Genomic DNA, 21,275 nt, shown 5'->3' with positions numbered 1-21,275 from the left:
AAGGAAGGAAGAACATTTCTCTTCTCCATGACAACTAGTTCTGTCATGATAATAATCCTTCCTAAGGCTGTGCCCAGGAACATTCACCTCAAAGTGTGTATTCCCATGTGATATCAATGATAAATGCTAAGTATACCACCTACTCAGCAACTCTAAATTGTCACCCACAGCTGTTGCCAGGTATTGAATACCTCACTGCAGCACCTAACAAAAGCCTTCTTCAATCCTACCTATGTACACCTCTACCCCGATATAACGTGGTCCTCACGAGCCAAAAAATCTTACCGCATTATAGGTGAAACTGTGTTATATCGAACTTGCTTTGGCCTCAAGCATTTCCATTATTAATAGTCACTTCCCACCCCCTGACTGACCCCTCGGAATCCCCGACCCATCCAACTCGCCCCGCTCCCTGTCCCCTGACTGCCCCGCCCCCATCAACACCTCTGCCCCCTGACAGGCCCCCCAGGACTCCCACTGCCTATCCATTGCCCTAGTTCCCCGTCCCCTGACCACCCCGCCCCCAGAACCATCCAACCCCCCCCGCTCCCTGTCCCCTGACCGCCCCCTGAAACTCTCTGCCCCTTATCTAACCCCTTGGCTCCGGCCTGGCACCCTTAACACGACGCTCAGAGCGGCATGTCAGAGCCAGACACACTGATCCGCCGGAGCGCGCAGCCCCGCCCCTCAGAGAGCTGCTTTACTGTGTTATATCTGAATTCGTGTTATATCGGGTTGCGTTATATCAAGGTAGAGGTGTATTCTATTACATCTTTGAGGGTTTTTTCAGATAAATAAGCGATATCACATATTGGAATATGATATTCTGACCATTTGGCAAAGTATAAAAATGGGTACATTGCAATTTTACTAAGTACACGAAAGATTTAAAAACCAAAAAGCACATTTTGTACATTGTGTTCTCTGTTCACTGCTTTGAGTTGGATTAATATTGTCTGCACGACAAATGCCACAATTTTTCCAACCACACAAGGGCTAACATGAGAAACAGGCAAAACACAGTACAGGATACAGCAGGCATATCTGAATACAGGCAGAGATGCAGCACTTACTGCACCAGTGAACATGATCAAATGAATAGAAGACTAGAATATGACCAATCTTACAACACAACTGAAGAATAAAATTGAAAAGCCTTTTGATAATGATACCAAGCTATATATCCTCATCTCTCACAGAGACAAAGACGAGGGGGTATGATGATTTGTAAGAGGTAGATCAAGAGAATTCAAACTAGTACAGGTGGGAAATGAACACTGCAGACCAAATTCAACCCTGGAACAAACAGGTTAAACATCCTATGACTTCATTCTCGCCAGATTACTTACACCAAGACTGACATTTTTACCTCAACACTCCAAAATATATTTTAAACAATCATTCTGCTGTGTTTTGTAACAGAATGCTTCTTGCATTAAGCAAGCTGTAATATAAACTGGAATAAAATTTTTAGGATGGAATTACCTATATGCAAATACTGCAGTACTTTTAGTACTTGTTGATTTACTATGCAAATGAAATTAAGTCATGACTTTAACTGTTGCCTCTGGTTTCAAAACCTCATTAAAGATACATCTTAAATGTTTTAATGTTAAGTATTTTCCATAAAATCTATTCATATACTCAATTTAACTTTTATGAAGCTGAAATTAACATGTGAGAAAAGCTTGTAAAAATAGGACTACATAAGTATCACAAAGTCATTAGTTCTACCTTCTATAACATATTTGCATTTTTAACGTGAACTGTGTCAAAAATCTCTTGAGATGGTATTTGTGTATCTCTCCACATGACACACAAGAAATTCTGTTTTAACTTTTAAAGAGGAATATTTGGGTCCTAGCCACAGTAATACCACATTCATAAGTTTCCAATGTGCACATTTAAGATCCTATCCACTTTACCAATTTATTTGCATGGGCGGGGGGGGGGGGGGGGGGGGGGGGGGGGAGGACGGGACGATGTGAGGAAACGTGGTTATTGATCACTGGTATTTTTGTGCATTTTCTTTTAATTTCTTCTAGTTAGTTAACACTAGTTAAGTGGCCGGAGCCAGGCTGCTACATTTGGGAGACAGCTTGGCATGTATTTCTAGGCATGTTTGACTAGGGCACACAGAACACAGGATAAGCACTTTTATTCTTATATAAAAATCCAATTAAATGTATTCCCTACATGGTCATTTTTAAACAAACACTTAATTGTTTAATTTTACATTTATTATCCTATTATTTTTCCATGGCACCTATCACCAGTATTCTAAGCATATTTTAGCCATGGCAAACTACTACCCAAGATTATCCTCCCCCCCACATATGAAAGGCACTTCAGGACAAAACTCCCTAATAATGAAGGAACTAGAGACAATTTTCTCACTGTGGCACCGAAGCAGTGAGACTGGAGTTGTGATGTGAGGCTGGGGAATAGTTTGGATGCCTAAAGTCAGAACAGTAGCTGCCTCTGTGGTGTTGTGGACATGACTAATTCTCTTTGTACAAGAAAATAGCTTCCATAAACCAGTCACCACATTCGAAGCATAAGGAACTGGTTTATTTCTGAGGTAAGTCCTTTACAGTGACTCCACAAATTGATTCACCAATGGTATTCCCAACTGTTCTGTTACACACACAGCTCTTTTCAACTGGATTGTCCTATTTATTTCCTTATCTTGTGCTGACATGTATCTGAGATAGTGCATGGAAAAACAGTTGGTGTCTTCTCCAGAAGCCCCTTTCTTCAGCATGTCTAATGTGGGTGGCTGCACTGCTGAGGTATAGAAATGGGCTAAAATCAGCCTCAATTTAGCTCCTCTTCACCCAAAGGACTGTCACATTCTATTCCCACCTTCTGTGTCCCACTCTTAAGGCTGTAATTGCAAATGCATTAGTCTGAAGGAGAGCATGAACATAATAAGATGATGGACCTATGTATACTAGTGGCAAGTAGGCACTTTGAGAGTTAAAATTCATGTTTTGGGGAATTTGAGAGAGAGACTATGTGATTCCGCTTCAGTTACATGATATGCATTGATAGTGGAATGGGTTACCTAGGTTTTTAAGGTCAGGATTGACAAAGCCCTGGCTGGGAGGATTTAGTTGGGGATTGGTCCTGCTTTGAGCAGGGAGTTGGACTAGATGACCTCCTGAGGTTCCTTCCAACCCTGATATTCTATTCTATGATTAATTCTTCTCTCTCACAAGTACAAATTCCTCTTAAGGACAGTCTTGACAAGTTTTCCTTAGTGCTAAATAAACAAGTAGCTCCAAAACTCTATCAACACTCCCAAAGTATTTCTAAAATTTCAACTTTTTAAGTCACATGCTTTTAGAAACATATATTTTAATTTAGTGCTGGTGAAGGTACCTGGGGAATAAAGCCCTCTATTCCACACAAATTTCCTTACACTACCCCACCAATGTGTCTCCCAATCATGATCTGGAGCCATCACTTCATACCCATTCAGCTTTGAACCATCTCAGCAAAGTTGTCAGCCATGTTGCCAACCATGTTGCCATTTAGTATCAGTGGAGTGGTAGCGAGTCTCTTGCAAAAGGGCTGCTTTTCCCATTGGGAAGTGTGCAATAATCTAAACTTAATCTGAGATAACAGCAAGAATCGATGTATCAAGGTTTGCATCTGAACGAAACCGTGACAAAAACGTCATCCTGGTCAATGCTGCTATGATTGTTTAACACAGGGGTTCTCAAACTGGGGGTCGCAATGTTATTATGTGGGGGGCCACAAGCTGTCAGCCTCCACGCCCAAACCTTGCTTCACCTCCAGCATTTATAATAGTGTTAAATATTTTTTTTAAAAAAGTGTCTTTAATTGAGAATGTTTTTCTACCATTTGTAACTAATGTCCAGCCTGGAAGTGATGTTGAATCCACAGCTTCTGTTAGACCAGTAGTTCTCAAACTTTTTTGTATTGGTAATCCCTTTCACAAAGCAAGCCTTTGAGTGCGACTCCCCCATTATAAATTAAAGGAGCATATATAATCCTTGCCCAGTCTTCTAATTCCCTCCTCCATCCTACCAGCAGAACTTCGGTTTTACTCAAATTACGCATCAGCTAGCCCTCAGGCATACTTCCCTCTCTACCAAACAATAAGTAAACCATTTCCCAGCACTGGCTGGGCCAAGACAGAGAGAGGGGTAGGTGCCACCAAATCTGCTGCAATTACCAGAATTCCATGCTTCCTTACTAACCCACTTAGGAACCCCATATAAACACTGAACAATGAGGCAACAAGCTAGAACCCACAAGGGTAATTGACCAAGCTATATTTGGGGAAACTCTCCAAAATATGAATATGAAGCCACTGAAGGGCACTCTGTCTACACTAACTATGGTTCTCAGGCAAATTGTTGCAACCATCTGCATGAAGTGGAATTGCAGAAGACACTTTTCCAGCTGTTCCCAATTTTCTTCTTGCCTCTGCTTCAGCCCATCCAGTTTCTCTACTGCTGCCTCATCTACCCTACCCCATTTCCCAAATTTAACACTGAGGTTTTGCCTCCAATACTGCATTTGAAACGTATTTCAGTTTTTCTATATTCTGACGTTAGTCCAAGTGTCTTAATCAGATTTGATTTAGAAAGCACTGGGGTTTTCTAAGGTATTTTGATATGATAATGTATATAATAAATAAAATATACAATAAAGCATTTTGAAGAGGGCGTCTTCCTCTCCAAATCCACACATACATATTCCCCAATCCTTTATAAGATTTAAAATAAGTCATTAATTCCCCCCCCCCCCCACTTTGGCAATTTTTATTAAGTTGTTTATTGCATTCTGTTTACAAACATATTTATTTATGCATCAGCCTTCTGCCATAATTGAAGTATTGCCCACAAAAGAATACTCTGTTCAACTCGATCTGTTGTGTAGGTGTCAAGGTGGATTTCTGGATGTTTATTTGGAGGCCTAGGCTGTGAAAGAGGAAGATGGCGAAATGGGTAGCTTCAAGTGTCTCGCCATAAGAGTGGCCCTTGATGAGGCAATCGTCCAGGTAGGGGAAAAGCGCGATCCCATGTTTGTGGAGGTGAGCTACGACCACGGCTAGAGTTTTGGAAAAGATTCTCGGCACTGTGGAGAGGCTGAAAGGAAGAACTCTGAACTGAAAATGGTTGTGACCGACTGTGAGCTGGATGAATTGATATATGAAAATAAGTGTCCTGTAGGTCGAGGGCTGTGAACCAGTCCCCTTGATCCAGTGCAGGACTTATTGTGCCCAGTGTGACCATCTTGAATTTTTGTATCCTCACAAATTTGTTCAGTTGGTGTAGATCTAGTACAGGCCTACATCCCCTGGTCTTTTTCTGGGTCAGGAAGTAATGGGAGTAGAACCCTTTCCCTTGATGTTGCGTCAGCACAGGTTCCAATGCACCTAGCTGGAGAAGGTGAGCCACTTCTATGCGAAGCAGGTGCTTGTGAGAGGGGTCCCTGAAGAGGGATGGGGAAGGGTAGAAGGATAAGATATGAATAGGATAGAGTAACCGGACTGAACTATTTCGAGGACCCAGTGGTCCTGTGTAATATGCTGCAAGGCATGTTGGAAACTCTGGAGGTGGTGGCCAAATGGGCACGTAGGCTGTGGAATCAAGGGGTGGTAGCACAGACCCTCGACCAACGTTTCAAAATTGTTGTTTATTCCCAGATGGGTGGGAGGTGGTTGCTTGAGCTTGACTTTGTCTGCGCTTAGGGGGTTTAGCGTGATTCCTATTTATGTCGTATGGCTTGGGTTGAGGCCAATAATATTGTTGTGTGCATGCTCTTTGGTAGGGTTGGTACCGTCTCCTGGGAAGAGATGGGTGAATGCCCAGGGTGCGCAGTGTCGTTCTAGAATCTTTCATGGTGTGAAGTAGTTCATCAGGTTTTTTTTGGAAAACAGTTGTATGTTTTCCAAAGGAGAGGTCCTCCACTTTGGTCTGCAGATCTTTAGGATGCCAGATGCAGAAAGCCATGAAGATCTGTGCATAACCACGGAAGTTGCAGTAGTACAGGCTGCTGTGTCCGCCGTGTCTAAAGAGGCTTGTTCTGGAAATCAATTGGCCCTCGCTCAGAATTGATTTAAAGTCCGCTCTCCTATCCTCTGGAATGTTGGAGGCAAATTCAAAAAGTTTATTGTAGTTATCAAAGTCGTAGCTGGCGAGGAGTGCAGAGTAGTTTGCAATCGTGAATTGTAGAGTGGAGGACGTGTAAACCTTGCAACCCAACACGTCAAGGCGTTTAAGGTCCTTGTCTTGCAGCGTGGGCTGATATTGTGGCTGTTTCGTCCTTTGTGCGACTGCATCCATGACAAGAGAGTTCGGCTGTGGGTGAGAAAATAGGAAGTCAGCATCCTTAACAGGAACATAGTATTTACTTTCAGCTTTTCTGCAGGTTGGTAATAAAGAAGCTGGAGTTTGCCACAGTGTGTCAGCTGGTTCCAGAGTGCTTCATTTATAGGGAGCGTGATCTTTGAGGGTGCAGAGGATTGAAGGATTCTGAGGAGTTTGTGTTGTGTCTCCTGAACCTCTTCTAGGGGGATGTCTTGACTGAGTGCTACCCTCTTGAAAAGTTCTTGAAATTGTTTACAGTCATCCACGTTCTGTGGGGGCGGGGAGAGGGCTCCGTCTGGAGCAGATGGAGAATTAGGGTACGGTGAGTCAGGATATGGTTCATAGCTCATGTTCTCAGGAGGGGGTTAGGGTACTCTAGAAGTGGACGAAGCTGGAGATCGAGGCACAGAAGCAGGTAGTGGTTTCGTGGAAGAGGTCCGAGGATGAGTGGTAGGAGGATGTGGCCAAGGGTACCACTGAGGCCAAGGCATAGGGTAGGAGAACTCAGGTGCCGTCCACAGGGGGGGCAAAGTTGGGAAACTGAGGCTGGTGGCTGTGGACCGTAGCCTGAGATGGAACAGGTTCGAGTGGAGAGGCAGGTGGGGAGAACTCCGCCTGCTGCTGTATATTGGGTTTGCTGTCAGTGAAGGTAGCCAGTTCAGTTGGTGAGAGTGGCTGTTCGAAGAGTGAGCCCTCTGTACCCAGGAGCGGAGAGTTAGCCTCAGGTGGCACTGAGAGGTCACACTGAGTGAGGAACTGTTGCTCCTGCTCCCTGGTCTGCGCTGAGCCTGGACTGTGCTCTAGCGCATTAGCAAGTGAAAGTGTCAGTGGTGCCAAGGGTCTGTGGGAAGTGCCCTGAAGGGGTCCGCTGCTGGTGCCGGGGCAGGAGGCAGGCTTGGTGCCAACGTTCTTCCTGGCACCGGTGCATAGCGCTCAGCCGGCACCGCGGCTATTTTTAGGGCTGAGGCACTTGGTGCCGTGGAAACCTTCCCTGTACGGGAGGTCGGGTTCCTGTCTCCACGGTCTGCGGGAGCCGCGGCTGAGGCTTTAGAAAGAGCTGAGGCGCCTGCCTGTGGTGCTGTCAGCACACAGGGTAAGGATCTCGCGGGAGACCCTTTACCCTTGTCGGAGTCTCTCCTGTGAGACTGCTGTGCTTCTTGCCTCTGCTCCAGAGAGGGTGAAGCAACGCTCCCAACTGGTTCGGATCTGGCCGGGGAGCGTGTAGGAGCAGGTTTAACTTTCCCCGTCTCCGAAAGCAGCTACAGGGATTTTTCCATCAGAAGCATTTTAAGCCGCAGGTCCCTGTCGCGCCAAGCCCTTGACTTGAGGCTCATACAGTGGAGACACTTTGCAGGGATGTGGGTTTCCCTGAGGCACTTCACGCAATGTGAGTGCCCATCTGACCGTGGCATGGAGTCCTGACAGGAAACACACTTTCTGAATCCTGAAGCCCCTGGCATTGTGAATTAGAAAGGGCAGGGAAGAGTGTCTCAGCGAGAGACAAGCCTGAAGCGAAAAGGTTTTGTGTTTTTGTTTTTTTAACTAAGTAACTAACTATGTAACTATACTAAAGGAAGGGAAACAACTAGGATGTAACTAATAACTATTTCTATATTCTTTATTACTTTTTTCCTACAGAGACCAGCGAAGAGAAGCAGCACTGCCCTGAGTCCCGTCTTCAGCTGGGGACAGCTGAGAAGGAACTGAGGGGGTGCGGGACGCAGGCACTCAGGAAGATTCCAACGAGACGGGAGATACCAACTGAGCGCCTGTGTCCTGACTAGGCACTGCTACTGAAAATCTCTGATCAACGGTGGCGGGACGCACCGACACCTAGAGTGGAGCACCCACAGGGACAGCACTCAAAGAAGCTGAAATTGTTCATTATGCTTCTTTGTGAAAGAGTGATTCATCAAGAAACATTTGTACTCTACATGAGATTCTTCACTAGAACATACCAAAAAACCACTTGATCCAAAGAGGATGCTGTCCCACACGGTTTCCATGGGCCAAAAACCACAGAAGCCTCTTGCCAGCTAGAAAGCTCCCACCAAAAGCCACTTCCACCTCCCTCTAAAATAAACAAACCAAATAGTCACCTTACATATGTTTAAAACATGTCTTTTTAAAACAAGATATCAGATTCCAACAGTATTATCCTTGCACAACAAAGTTAAATTCAGTTGGGATACATCTTGATTTCAACTATTTATGTCATTTACATACAAAAATAGGCAAACTCTAAAATGCCCTAGTTCATCAATTAGTGTGAAAACAGTTTATCCACTATGTTATTACACTATTTCAAATTGCTTTAAAAATAAAAGATGAAAAGTTATACCTTACAGTACAAGAACTTTAAGGGCAATGTACCCACAGAAGCGGATCAGACCCCTCAATACTTTGACACTGCAGGACACCAATTTAACAAGTGGAAGGAGGAGCAGAAAGTTAAACTGCAGAGGTTTAAACCTCAACTCTGAGTGTGGAATTATTTTTAATATTTTTGGGGGTTGCGTATGCACTCAGATTCACTTATTACCAACACATAGATGTTTCAGGCTCCTAATTCTATTCTCTTTTCAACACTATTTCTTTTGCGTATTTCTCACAGTATGAGCTCGTCTTCAGTGCAGCATTAGCGCAAGTTATTTACACTCAAATTAACTTGAGTTAAGCCAAGCGAGAGCAGTCACAGTGCAAAACAACACCCGAGCCACACAGAATGATTGGATTAGCAGCAAAGAGTAGCCTGAATCCCAACTGCATTACTAGCGCAAGTGTCAGCAGCACTCAACCCACCCCCCAAAAAGTCAGCTAGCTCCAGTTTAAAGCACCATTTAACTCATGCACGAGATTTACATACAGCTGCAAGTCAGACTGGGGAAACACTCAAGTTATACCCAGAGCTAACAGTGCAGTGAAGACAACCCCCATGACAACCTCCCTTTCATATCTATTTTTCCTTTGTAACATCCATTTACATTTTTCTCCCCCATAGCATTATCTTCAGCACAGGGAAATGGGTTAGCTTCCCACCTTTTCCCTTTCCATCATGTCTAGTTTCTCCTCTCTTGTTCTGAACAACCCCTCTAAATGTTTGTCCTCATTTGCATGCTCGCTATTGTTTAATACATCAGAACTCAAACAAGCAGCCATCTGTACAACAGAGCCTAGGACCGCAAATCACAAGTGATTCAAGTCAAATTCTGTGAAAGCCCAACTTTGACTCTCTTTAAAGAGAAAATAATGGCTCCACTATGTGATATAAGTGAAAACTACTGCTAGTGCATTTTTAACCTTTATCCCTTCTTCTCCTTCCTTATTAGAGTAACTACACTACTTGTTAAAGTTATTTCTGCTTCTCAGCAAGTAAGCATGAGGTGCTACACAAGCAGTGCATCAGAGATGTACAGGAAGAGGCCAGATGCCAACATTGATCTCCATGCACGCAGTACCCACGGGCTCAAACCCAGTCATGCATCAGTACATCTTCAGTGCTGATCTGTTACCTTCTTATAGTTTAGATTGTCCTTTTACAACACCAGAATAAAACATTTGCTTTTCATTGCCTTCTGCAGGTATGAAATTTAAAGAATTAAACTCCAACATTTATTAAAACTGAAAATCACTGCACCCTAAAATCTTTGTTAAGGTTCAGTTTACAGACCCCAAACATGTAATAAAGAGAAGGTCTCCACCCCAGAGAGTTTATAATCTGAATGCGTGAAAAGACGACAGGAAAATGAAAACTAACAGAGTAAAGGCAGGAGAAGAGGTCAAGGTAACACTTAAAAAGAGTATGTTTTGCATAATAAATCAAAGTCTCAGTTCACCTTGCCTAGCCATTGTCAAATGGAAGAGGTGAGTCTTGAGGAGGAAAATTGGTGATGTCCGCCAGTTTGGTCAGAGGACTGATGAGCAAGGCCTATCATATCTAGAATGTAATACGGACCAATAATCTGTTATTTAAGTCACAGCATTACATTTCTTTCAAACAAGCTAATGAAAGCTGAAAACTTTCAACTATAACAGGAAATCTGTTTAATTTCTGGTATCTACAGATATACATCTCTGTAGATTCCTACTCTTGGGTGTGATTCCAGTGCAAAATAAGTCAGGGGCTCACACTGTTTTAGATTGCAGAGCCTCTGAGGCCCCTTAGTTAGAGAATGTAGTTCTATGGCTACTTCAATACCTATGCCATCCCCCTGAATTCCCAGGGCAGCTCATTTCAATAGCATAGTGTGGTACGCTCACATTAAAGCCCAGTAAAAAGTACTAGTAGAAAAATATTTTCAAAATTCTCCCCAAACTATGAAGGAAGAAAGGTGGAGGAGCTATAAATTGGAGATGAGGCATCTTCTAGTGGTAAACTATTTGCAAAGGTAACTCTCTGTGGATCCCTCTCTTGGATACTAACAGCTCAAAGAATATTTGAAAAATAAAATTAAGTAGAAAAGTAGATGCCATGCAAATAGAAGGCTAACTTGCTTTAAACAGAAAAACAACAAGTGTATTGTATATCATAAATTACACACACATATACCACATTGACATTTATCGTGGATAACGAGGACATTATTACAGGTACTGTATTTCCAATGCCAACTAAATTACTACAACTTTCAAATAAAAATACACCAAGTGATAACTATGATTTTCCTTTTCTTTATGTATAATTGGCTGCCTGTGCTCAGACTCAACACTACTACTCTCACTTATAGACCTGATATTACTACAAAGGTCTGTGTTATTGGATGGTCATGTGTACACCCACCAAAAGCTAATCACAAACTAAGAAGTTATCTCTGGCATCCGGTTTGAAGTATTACTGAACCTTAAATTTTAGTTGTGGTAAACTGGGAAACTGAAATGTATGCATCTACTTTATGTTTAGACTTCCTGAAGAATGTAGTAAAAACAACCCAAATGAAACATGCCATCATATTCTAAAAACTTTTTTTTTATACTTCACATTTGAACTGTACTATGAAGACATAAAAGGGACTTTTTTACAATTTAACTTATGGTTTCTGAAAGTCTGACAGGGTATTAGTATTTACTCATTTTAGGTAATTACTTCAGGAAAACAAGATCTCACTATTGCACTTCACAAACCCAACCGCCTGGCAATGTACAATACAAACACTAGTTTACTTACATGGGTATCATTAGCTACTGCATAAATATTGATGCTACAAGTAAACAGGTTAAAAAACAATAGCTGTGTGATAACTATGGCATCTTCTGACCATTATGTAAACATCATAAATAACTGGTTACAAAAATTATAAAGTTCTAATTAAATGTTTACAATAAAAACATTAACGAAGTGAACACATCAGAGTCCAGGACGTACTGAGAACAACCTGGCAACTAACCTTCACATGAGGTTTTGAAGTGTGTAAAACTATTGACTCAAAAGACAACTTGAACAGTGCTTCACTACCACTTCCCTCTTAACTTTAAATTAGACGTAGATAGGCAGTTAAATTCCATGATTTTGTTTAGTAAAGGGTAGCACCCCAACAGATTTGCAATTGGAATAAAACCAGATATATTTTTAAATGGTATCCAGCACAGCTTTCTATGGTATTTTTCCTCACAACTGCAGCAGCTTTTAAATTCTTAAAACAGAAATGCAATAAACTGGGAGGATAAAATGCCTCCCAAATGTTGTGAGGTTTTTAGACAGTAAATGATAGGCATGAGAAGCAGATGAAAACACTGGAACACACAACCAATTTAGGTCTTATTTACTCTAGACTATTTTGGATCCACAATTCCCAGTACCAACAGAGGCAGAGATCCAATAATGACAGCACCAGCACAATGTATAATTTAGACAAGATGAGACCAGAGTCTCTTCTACATTACTGCTTCATCTAGTACTATCACCAAGAGAGCCATTGGAAATTATGGATCTGAAAATTCTAGTACAGATGAAGCCTTAATGTGAAGGCAGAGTGGTTTTGAAAAGATCAGTTAAAGAAAAACAAAATTAAGATTTAAACATTGTTAATATTTTCACTTGTCACTGAAGAGCTATTTTAAGCCTTTTATTTTTATTTATAGTCAGCTGTGGTACAATGTTATGAATTCTGTCACTTTGAAACTATTTTTCGGTCAGGCAAAATAAACAGCCTTTCATAATTTGGAGCAATTGAGGGAAAAACTTTCTATTTGCTATTTAAATAAGCCCTATTTAAAAGATAGGTAAGTGATCTAAGCTCTGGGTAGACACTGATAAATTCTACTCTGTGCATTTCTGAAACTTGTACTCAATTAAGCAATTGATGGGCTTACAGCAATCCGTGCACAGTTTGCAAGCTGTTGGTGTTTTCCCTACCTCTAAGAAGTACAGCTCTCCAAATCAGCAATCTACTAATACTCTTACAAAAGTGGGTGAAGTATGGCCTGTAAGGTGCAGATTTAGCTAGACAAGTTAATTCTGCGTGCAGCTCCTACTGAAATCAATGGCAGAAGCTGGCCATCAATAGATACTGTGGTGACAGATGTGCTAAATTATAGAAAAACCTGAAATCAATTAAATTTACTCAAACTTTTCCAAGTCTTTTTGGACCTAATTCTGAGGGCATACTTTAAAAAATTTGACCTAGATGGAACAATCTGTATTTGAACTGCATTCTCAGTATTTTACCCAACAGGATTTGTGCCACGTGTTTTAAATGCTTTTCTGGTTAATCAAATACACATTTAAAAAAATTAAGCAATCAGGGATATCACTTTAATATTGACTGCAAAGGGATATTACTATACAATATATATCCTAGAACTTATAATCCAAGTTCTCAGATCCCATTCATGAACATTTGCTCTCAACACTCTGTTGTAGGTATTATAATTTGTATTTCAAAGATGGGTGCGCTAAGAAAGAGGATAAGTGACCTACCTAAAGTCACATTACCAGAGTAGGAGAAGTAAGAATAGGACACACAGGTAGTAATTTCCAGTCCTGTGCTTTTACCACATGACATGCAAGACTAGTGGTCTAAAAATCTAACACAGTGGTCTATAGATGTTACCTTTTTAATCAGAGATGGATCAAATCTTGATCCCATAGTTTCCATTTTATGTAACTTCCAGAGGACACAAGATGCAGAGATAGGCACTGGAGTTAGTCAGAGGAAGGCCACCCCCCAAAAAATGGAGGCTCGAGTATCACCAGCAGGAAACTGACAAAGGGGTGTGCTACAGGAGATCTGGGAGAGGGGCACAGAGAAAGTTTTGGAGACTGCTCCTTATTGCTTTGCAGAAGCCAGCAGGCTCTGGACAATACAAAACAGAAATAGCTCCTTCCCTCTTCAAGTCGCAGCAAACTATGTGGAGATTAATTTATCACACACCTAATAGCCAGAGATTGATCCATAAAATAGAGCCCAGAGCCTAACACAGAACTCAGGTACAAATCCCATCATCCTTCCATTTTTCATTTGCAGTACTTGAACAGCTCACCAGAACACTGCCCTTGGAATTCACCAGTATCTCTTTCTCTTTTGTATATACCTCTGACTTGTTTCCACGCCAGTAAATTTTTCAAACCCAACTGGAAATCATAAATAAGATATGAGAATTGGAGTCAAAATAATGAATTTGGTAGCCTTGTGTGTTCTGGACTACCTATCTGAGCACTGCAGTTTTAAGACTAGTTATACATCCTTCAGACAGTGCAAAACACAGTTATAATTATCTGCACTATAACTACTGAAGAAGTTACTAGGATATTTGTTCTGAGGTAGACAGACAAAACCAGGCACATGGTAGACACAACACCATCATTCTGTGCTTCTGAAGTACAGTTCTACTATGAAAAAGGATTATGTGAAAGTGACATTGTGAAGCTAAATATTTATGTCAGTGATTCCTAAGCAAATTTGTTCAAAGCATTTTTTTTAAAACTAGCCATATTGCAAACTAAACCTAAGATCAAAGTCAAGATGGGGTCTCTTTCTTTCTCACACATCTGCAATAGTACCAAAAATGTGCTGGTTAAGTGGAGCTGCAAAGGTATAACTAATTCCCTTCAGTGGGGCTGGACAGATAAGTTGACCTTGCAATTTGAACACAGGCCCCAAGCCTGTAAATTGTTCCATGCTGGTATACCTCTTCCTTCGCCCACATAGAATTCCACTGACTTCTATAGAGGATCCATTCATGTAGAACAACCTGCAGGATCAGGACCCTGGTTAGCAATTCTACTGATAGGTGAGAAGCAACAGAAGCCAGCTCATTCTCCACCTGTGCTGATTCTGCAGTGGTAATTGGAGGGGGAAAAATAAACAAACTTTATTTTTGTGTCACTAACAAAGAGATAACTGAATGCACAAATGGAGCATATCTGTTAAATAATATGCTATTTTTATTCAGTCACTTTTCTGATTAGAACATCACATTTTATTAGAGATCCACATGGAGCAAATTTATGGGTTAGATATTGAATGAATTTACTAATTTTTTTAATGGATATAAGCTCTGACCATATAGGTCTTGACTAGCCAGGAGATAGAAACTATGCCCACAGCAGATCTGTCAAAATATATTTACAGGAAGGAGGCACCATGCTGCTGTCCTAACTCAAATTTGCAAAGATTTCCAACTTGAGCATACACATCTCTGAAAAAAGTAGGATTTGGCACTTCAACAACAACAACAACTTAATACCCATTCACACAATGATCCGATATACATCACGGAGCGATATCTCCCAATGAAACAAAAGTGAATGGAGCTAAGTTCCTGCAACGTAACAGCCAGTTGCCAACAAGATCACAACAGTCAAGATAAAGCATTTCGTGACTCTAATAGACTAAAAAGGCAAAAGCAGCCTATTCTAACTTAAAATAATTTCAAATATTAATATCTGATTATATTACTCAAGAAATAAATGCCTTCTAACTGAGCAAACCACAGAAAGCAACAGTCTAACACTCTCTCTCAAATCTGTATGGGCTCAACAGTGTTTACAGAATTGAAATATGAGTAAACCCCCTTTTGTCCCCATAATAAGAGAATATAACTTTGATCTGATCTCTGGATATTTTCAATGGAGTTAGATGGTGCCTTTTATATGTAGCTGTTTATCATATTTTAGATCTAGGTTTAATACATTTCCTGGGCATGCATCATTCACGGAAGTGTTAACCAAATTCTATTTGCAGAACCAAATTCTGCTCTCATGCTGTCTGGCTGAAGGCAATAAGGTTGGACAGATGAAAGAACTTGAACACAATGGAATTGCAGAACTGCCATTAATGGCATGATTTGGCCTGCATAACCTCTTTATTACAGGTGATGCATGAAGAAAAAGCACACTTTCCCTCAGATTGAGTAGGCACGGTTGAGAATGCAGAAAAACCCATCTCTTTACTTTAAAGTTAGCAAATGTGAAAAGGAAGCTATTGAGAAATAGGAAGAGCAGAACCCCACAATGCCAATTTTCAGAGCTTGAAACAGTGACCAGACTTCTCCCAGCCAGAAGACTAAACCTACATCCAGAGGTTGCTATGAAAGACTGGAGGCATGGAAGAGGAAGCCAGAAAGGTCCAGTGTAAATGTTCTGCAAAGAAACCCAGACTCCATCCCAGCTACTAGGAAAGAGGAGGGTCTTTGGTTTCTTGGCAGGATGCTGTCCATACTGCATATTAGCATCTGGCTACCAGGTATTTGATAAGTCTGTAGCTCCCCTCACCCTTTGTCTGTTGGAAGGCAGAAAGTTATATTCCTGCACGCACGCGCACGCACACACACACACACCCCCCCCACAAAATCGACAAGCTTCTTGAGGTCCTCTTTGTTGCTGTACAAATGCTGGCACTGGCAATGGGGGTAGGGTAAAAGGGTTTTCATTACTCTGTTGCTCCTACAGCCTCCTAGTTTCCTTTTTTTCAGTCCTCATCTGCAAATAGCTTGTGTGTGTGACTTGGTTGCCACTCACAACTTTGCTAAACAGCAGAAATAAAAAGTGCCATGATTCTTGTCAATTTCACTGCTTCCCACAGGGTCCTGGATATAGGCTCTGGAACTGACCCTCGGCAGTATCACTCTCTGGCCACTTGGAAAAAACCATACTGGAATTGTCTGTTTGCAGACTCAAAAACACAGCACTACATTAATTCATGTTAGTTATCTTTGTAGCCAAAGTAATAAAATGTTTTCGTTAAAGTTCAGATTCTGCTCCATCAATTTTCACTTCCTATGGGGAAAGAAAGGAAGAGAATTTTTCAAGCCCTGTCATTTTTAGTGTCACTTTTTATTTTAAATTTTGTTTTTTAAAAGAAGATCTTCACTTTAGAAAGGGAGGTCGGGCTGGATGGCTCTAGGAACCCTTCCCTTCTGGTTACCTGCATCTAGTCCAAGACAGCTGTTAACAAGAGTGGATGCCATCTGCTTGGTGGTCTCTGGAAGGATTTGATAGTCTCCAGTCTAGTTTCCATCAGATAGGCATCCATCTCACAAAACGTGATACAAATTAGTAACTTCAGCAGCGAGAACAAGAACAAAGTGGGCTCATAAAATAAATGACCCTTTCACTCTTAGTTACGGTCCCTTCAGGTCAGGACTGAGTTATGCTGGTGAAGCTGTGTTGCTATTACCTGTGCTCTCTCTAGTCTGTGGACAAATAGATCTTGAGTCTGATGTCCTGGGTCAAATAATTATCTTTCACAAGCCACTAAATTAATCTTAAAAAACTGGAAAGGGGAATCAAAACACAGAGTCCATATCGGACTTCTGTATCAAAGGAGGAAGAAAGACTTCCAGATCTGAGCTGAAGACTCAAGACCTTAAGACCAATTTGTAAGAGTCACCAGAACTCTTACATCAGTAATTGCATTGGTACATAAAGAAATCACAGTCACAGAAACAGACTGATAACTTTAAACACTGACAAAGTAAGTTTGCACACAGTCTAGGTTAGTTAATTTTACACCAAACCAGAGATCATAACTCTTTCTTTCCTTTAGTCCGTTCATTACGCTTAGTCTGGAATAATCAAAATGTTTTCATCTGCACTGACTCACCCACAAATCTATTGTGTGCACACGTGCACCATGACAAACATAACACTCACTCTACACAGAACACAAAATGGATTAACAAGGACCTCAATATACATAACAAAGTCTCAAACAGGAAAGAATCAAAGCAGTTTCTAACAAACTAAATTTAAATATATTTTGCCTTTACTTGTATCTTAATTCCAAAAACGTGTTAAAGCCTCATTAAGAGTTTGATAAGGAAGCAACATTTCAGAATTCAGACTGTCACGTACGTCATCCTTTGCAAGATATTGCAGCAGACACTGGGCATGACAACTGATGAGTGGTCTGCAAAAATCTAGAAAATTGAGACAAGACTCATTAAAGAAATATAACAGTTTGGACTTTCAAGGGATCACAAAAGGCAGACAATTCATTTTAAGATGAAGTCCTCAAGTGGCACTCATTCCTGTCTATGTATTGCGGACATCTCAAATCAGCAGCTCAAGTCTTGTAGGAAAATTACGTGCTGCAGTTTTATAGGCAAATCAGGGTGAGTGTAGGGGTTTTTTTTTTTATGTAAATCAGACCCTGCATATTAATGCAACATCTATGCATTGGAGAGAAGAGGGGAGATGAAGAGACTTGTGTTTCATATTCCACTCAGGAAATATTTTGAAGTTAAAACCCAGACGTAGGAAGGCCTGGGATTTTAAAGCTGTGAGAGACTCCGCAGAATCCCTTTTCCATTGCAAAGCCAGCCCTGCAGCACAGAGTAAGGAGGAGGGCAGGGGGAAATCAGAGGCAGGGTGGGGGGCAGCACAGACAAATAGGGGGGCGTGGGGAAGACACAAGAGGATCATGGTGTGGGTAGGTGGGAGAAAGGGAGTTGGACTGAGACAGGGCGCAGGGCTCAGGCCAATGAGCGGAAGAGGGGGGGCACTCACGATCGCCCCGAGGCCCAGGAGCCCGCCTGAGGGCCGCGTCCCTGGCCTGCTCTCAGGGCAGCCCCACAGCATCAGAGGGGACTTCCTCTCCCCCCCGCGGCGCCGGTTGCACAGGGGGCCCGGGGCCCCGCTCCCCTTTCCCCGGCTACAGCCAGAGCCCCGGGTCGCGAGGCGCCCTGCCAGCTCTCACCCATCTGCTCCCGCAGCCCCTTCAGCGACGAGCCGCCACCCTCCGCCATCTTCAGCCTAGTGAAGGAGCCGCTGCCGGCACAGCCTCGGAAGAGCGGGAGGCGCAGTGCGCAGGCGCCGGGCCACACGCGCCCTGCAGCGCTGCCGCGGGGGAGGGAATAGCGCCCGCAGCCGGCTCCTCCGCTCCGCTCCTCAGCGCCCCGCCCCCTCCCGGCCACAGCATCTCCCAGCCCCGCCCCCCCAGCCCCACCCCCTCAGCCCCGCCACAGCGCCTCTCCGCCCCGCAGCCCCCTTCCCGCGAGCTCCCGCCACGGCCCCGCCCACCCAGCTCCCGCCCCGCCTCAGAGCCCCTCAGCCCCGCCCTCTCCCGGCCACAGCGCCTCTCAGTCCCGCCCCGCAGCCCCCTCCCGCCAAGCTCTCGCTACGGCCCCGCCCACCCAGCTCCCGCCCCTCCTCCTCGCCTCAGAGCCCCTCTCCGTCCTTCGCTCTCCCACCCCTCCCCCATCCTTCCCGCCACTCCTGTAGCCCCCTAATCCTGCCCCTTCCCCGTTCCTCTCCCTTTCCTCACCCCCCTTCGCTCGCCCTCGCATCCTCGCCGTTTCTCCCACCCCCCTTCCGCCCTGCCCCCGTCTCTAGAGCCAGAGGAGACCCCTTCCCGCCAGCTGCAGGGCGGGCCCCGTTCCCGCCACGCGGTTAGGGATCCTTTCAGGAACGCTTCGGCCTCTAGCACCCCTTTGCTGTACGTTCACCTCCAGAGCAACCCCTGAGCTGCGAGGACAGTAGGTGCCATTCTCCCTGCGGACCGTGTAGTAACGGCAAAACCGTGACACCGGGGGCCCTACATCGCAAGAGGGGCTAAAAATAATAAACGTTTTTTCATGAAAGCTGAGATCCCCATGCGATCTCTTGATTCCAGCAGTTGGGGCTTTAGGAGAGGCACCAGCTGTCCGGAGGCTTGTGATAAAATCATGAGAGCTGGCGCCACTTCACATGGCAAAGTTATACACTAGCACTGAGCTCCACTGGAGGGTGGGGTGAGCCTTTGGGGAGAAGGCTAGTCCATAGCACACAGGTATTTATTGGCTTTAACAATAAGGAATAAAACAAGAATATTAACTTTGAAAAAACAGTTGTGTTATTATGGGCCTGATCCTGAAAGGTGCTTAGTGCCCCCACATCCCAGTAAAATCACCACTCAGGTTCAGTCCCTCTATAGGCACTTGTGGTTATAGGGCCCACATAGGCAGAATTCATGCACCATTCAATGGCATCAGTGAACTGTAAGTCTAAATATAGGCAGCCATGTTGGTTAGTTTCTGCTTCCCTAAGAATACAGGAGGGAAATTAAGGTCAAATGAAGAAGTAAACAGTAAAAAATAAAAACCCTATTAAAAAGAGATGATACCTTTGCTAATGTTACACAGGTTTATCCATACTAAGGAACAACCCACAACAAAGGCTTTTTGCAAATCAGCTATGTCAGCCATCAGTACATGACAAGCATCAAGGTTTTGAATAGCTTCATTAACAAATTCAAAGAGCTGTAGATGTACCCCTATTAGGTCTAAAACTTAATTTTTCATTAATGAAGAGTTTATTTGAATTATGAAGTCCTTGCATGTGACCCACTCTTTTAAGCATTTGTATCAAAGATGATAATTTATGGCAATTGGATTATACTAATTATTAATTGTGATAAATATGTCACACAATTTTAGAAGCCAATAATCTATACAACTAGACATCCACGTACTCTGGACAATTAATCTATTAAACTTGTTTTCCACAAATCTACCTTTCCATCAATGAGACTAAATGAAAGCAAACATGAAACAGGATAATTTTTAGACAATGGGCCAAATTCACTCAGTTTACATAGGTGTAAATCTGTAGAAACTCAATAGAGTTACACTGGTATATCTAAGAGCAGAGTTAGCTCATGATTATAAAATACTTAGCCAACTGGAAGAGCTAGTATGAATTTGTAGCTGTTGGCACTTCGGGTACCTGTGGCCTAGTTAAGCACTGGGTATTTCTTACTGCCAGAAACAGGGTACTGGACTTGATTAACCAGTGGTCTAAAATTTACGTTTCTCTGATTTGATCAAGCATTCTGCATTACTGAAATGTAGGCTGATTTGAAGGTAACTCTGTCAACTGAAAAATCAACAGCCACATATGTGTTCAGTATTTAGAAACATTAAAATACCCAGAAGTAGTTTACAATATATAGTGGGGAATGAGCACAAATGTTATAGGTGGGTTAGTATGAGTTCTCCAAATTTGCCAGTCCAGCTTGAGAGTATAAATCCTACTAGCAGAATGAGGTGGAAAAAGCAAAGCATCACTTTCTCTGTCAAAGATGCTGGCAGGCAGACCCTGCTCATTCATAACATTTTACTGTCTTTTAGAATAGTCTAGGTCAGGCTGGGCATCAGATCTCTGCCCATCCAGCGACTGAGAGCCTGGTACTGAGAACTGAATCATGATCCTGTGGCAGCATAGAATACTACCACCACCATACTACCTAATAACAGCTTTATGGTTCTTGTGGGTTCCCTAAGCAAGAACATGGGCTAAAGCTGCTGGAAGCAAATATCAAACCATGGGTTGCTGCTCAGTCAGGTAATTTTGCAGGAGGGGATGGATCTGGTGGATGGTGTTGCTGCCAGTGTCTACTCATGAGTTCCATTATTTCCATTGGATAATGGGCCAACAAAATAGGGAAGCCACAAGTGACTGATCGCTTTGGGATTAAAACTCTATCCTACCAAGCTGGTCAATGTTTTTTA

The 21,275-nt window shown here is 42.8% G+C and overlaps 1 protein-coding gene across 20 annotated transcripts in view; it reads right to left on the bottom strand.

Moving 5' to 3' along the window:
* MAP7D3 (MAP7 domain containing 3) overlaps nucleotides 1-18,666 on the bottom strand; it is a 62,384-nt gene extending 43,718 nt beyond the window's left edge. For 18 of the 20 annotated variants that reach the window (XM_037909649.2, XM_037909651.2, XM_043522032.1 and 15 more), the window contains exon 1: nucleotides 18,485-18,656. In XM_037909649.2, coding sequence (XP_037765577.1) covers nucleotides 18,485-18,533 — 49 coding nt within the window. In that variant the 5' untranslated portion in view covers nucleotides 18,534-18,656. Of the gene's footprint in view, nucleotides 1-18,484 lie in introns of all 20 variants that reach the window. The other 2 variants (XM_043522030.1, XM_043522028.1) reach the window with 2 other exon arrangements.
* Nucleotides 18,667-21,275: the final 2,609 nt, after the last annotated feature.

The sequence above is a fragment of the Chelonia mydas genome, chromosome 9, assembly GCF_015237465.2.
Source record: "Chelonia mydas isolate rCheMyd1 chromosome 9, rCheMyd1.pri.v2, whole genome shotgun sequence".
Lineage (NCBI taxonomy): Eukaryota > Metazoa > Chordata > Testudines > Cheloniidae > Chelonia > Chelonia mydas.
The sequence above is the reverse complement of the archived record's forward strand: the minus strand, read 5'-3'. Positions and strand labels throughout refer to the sequence as shown.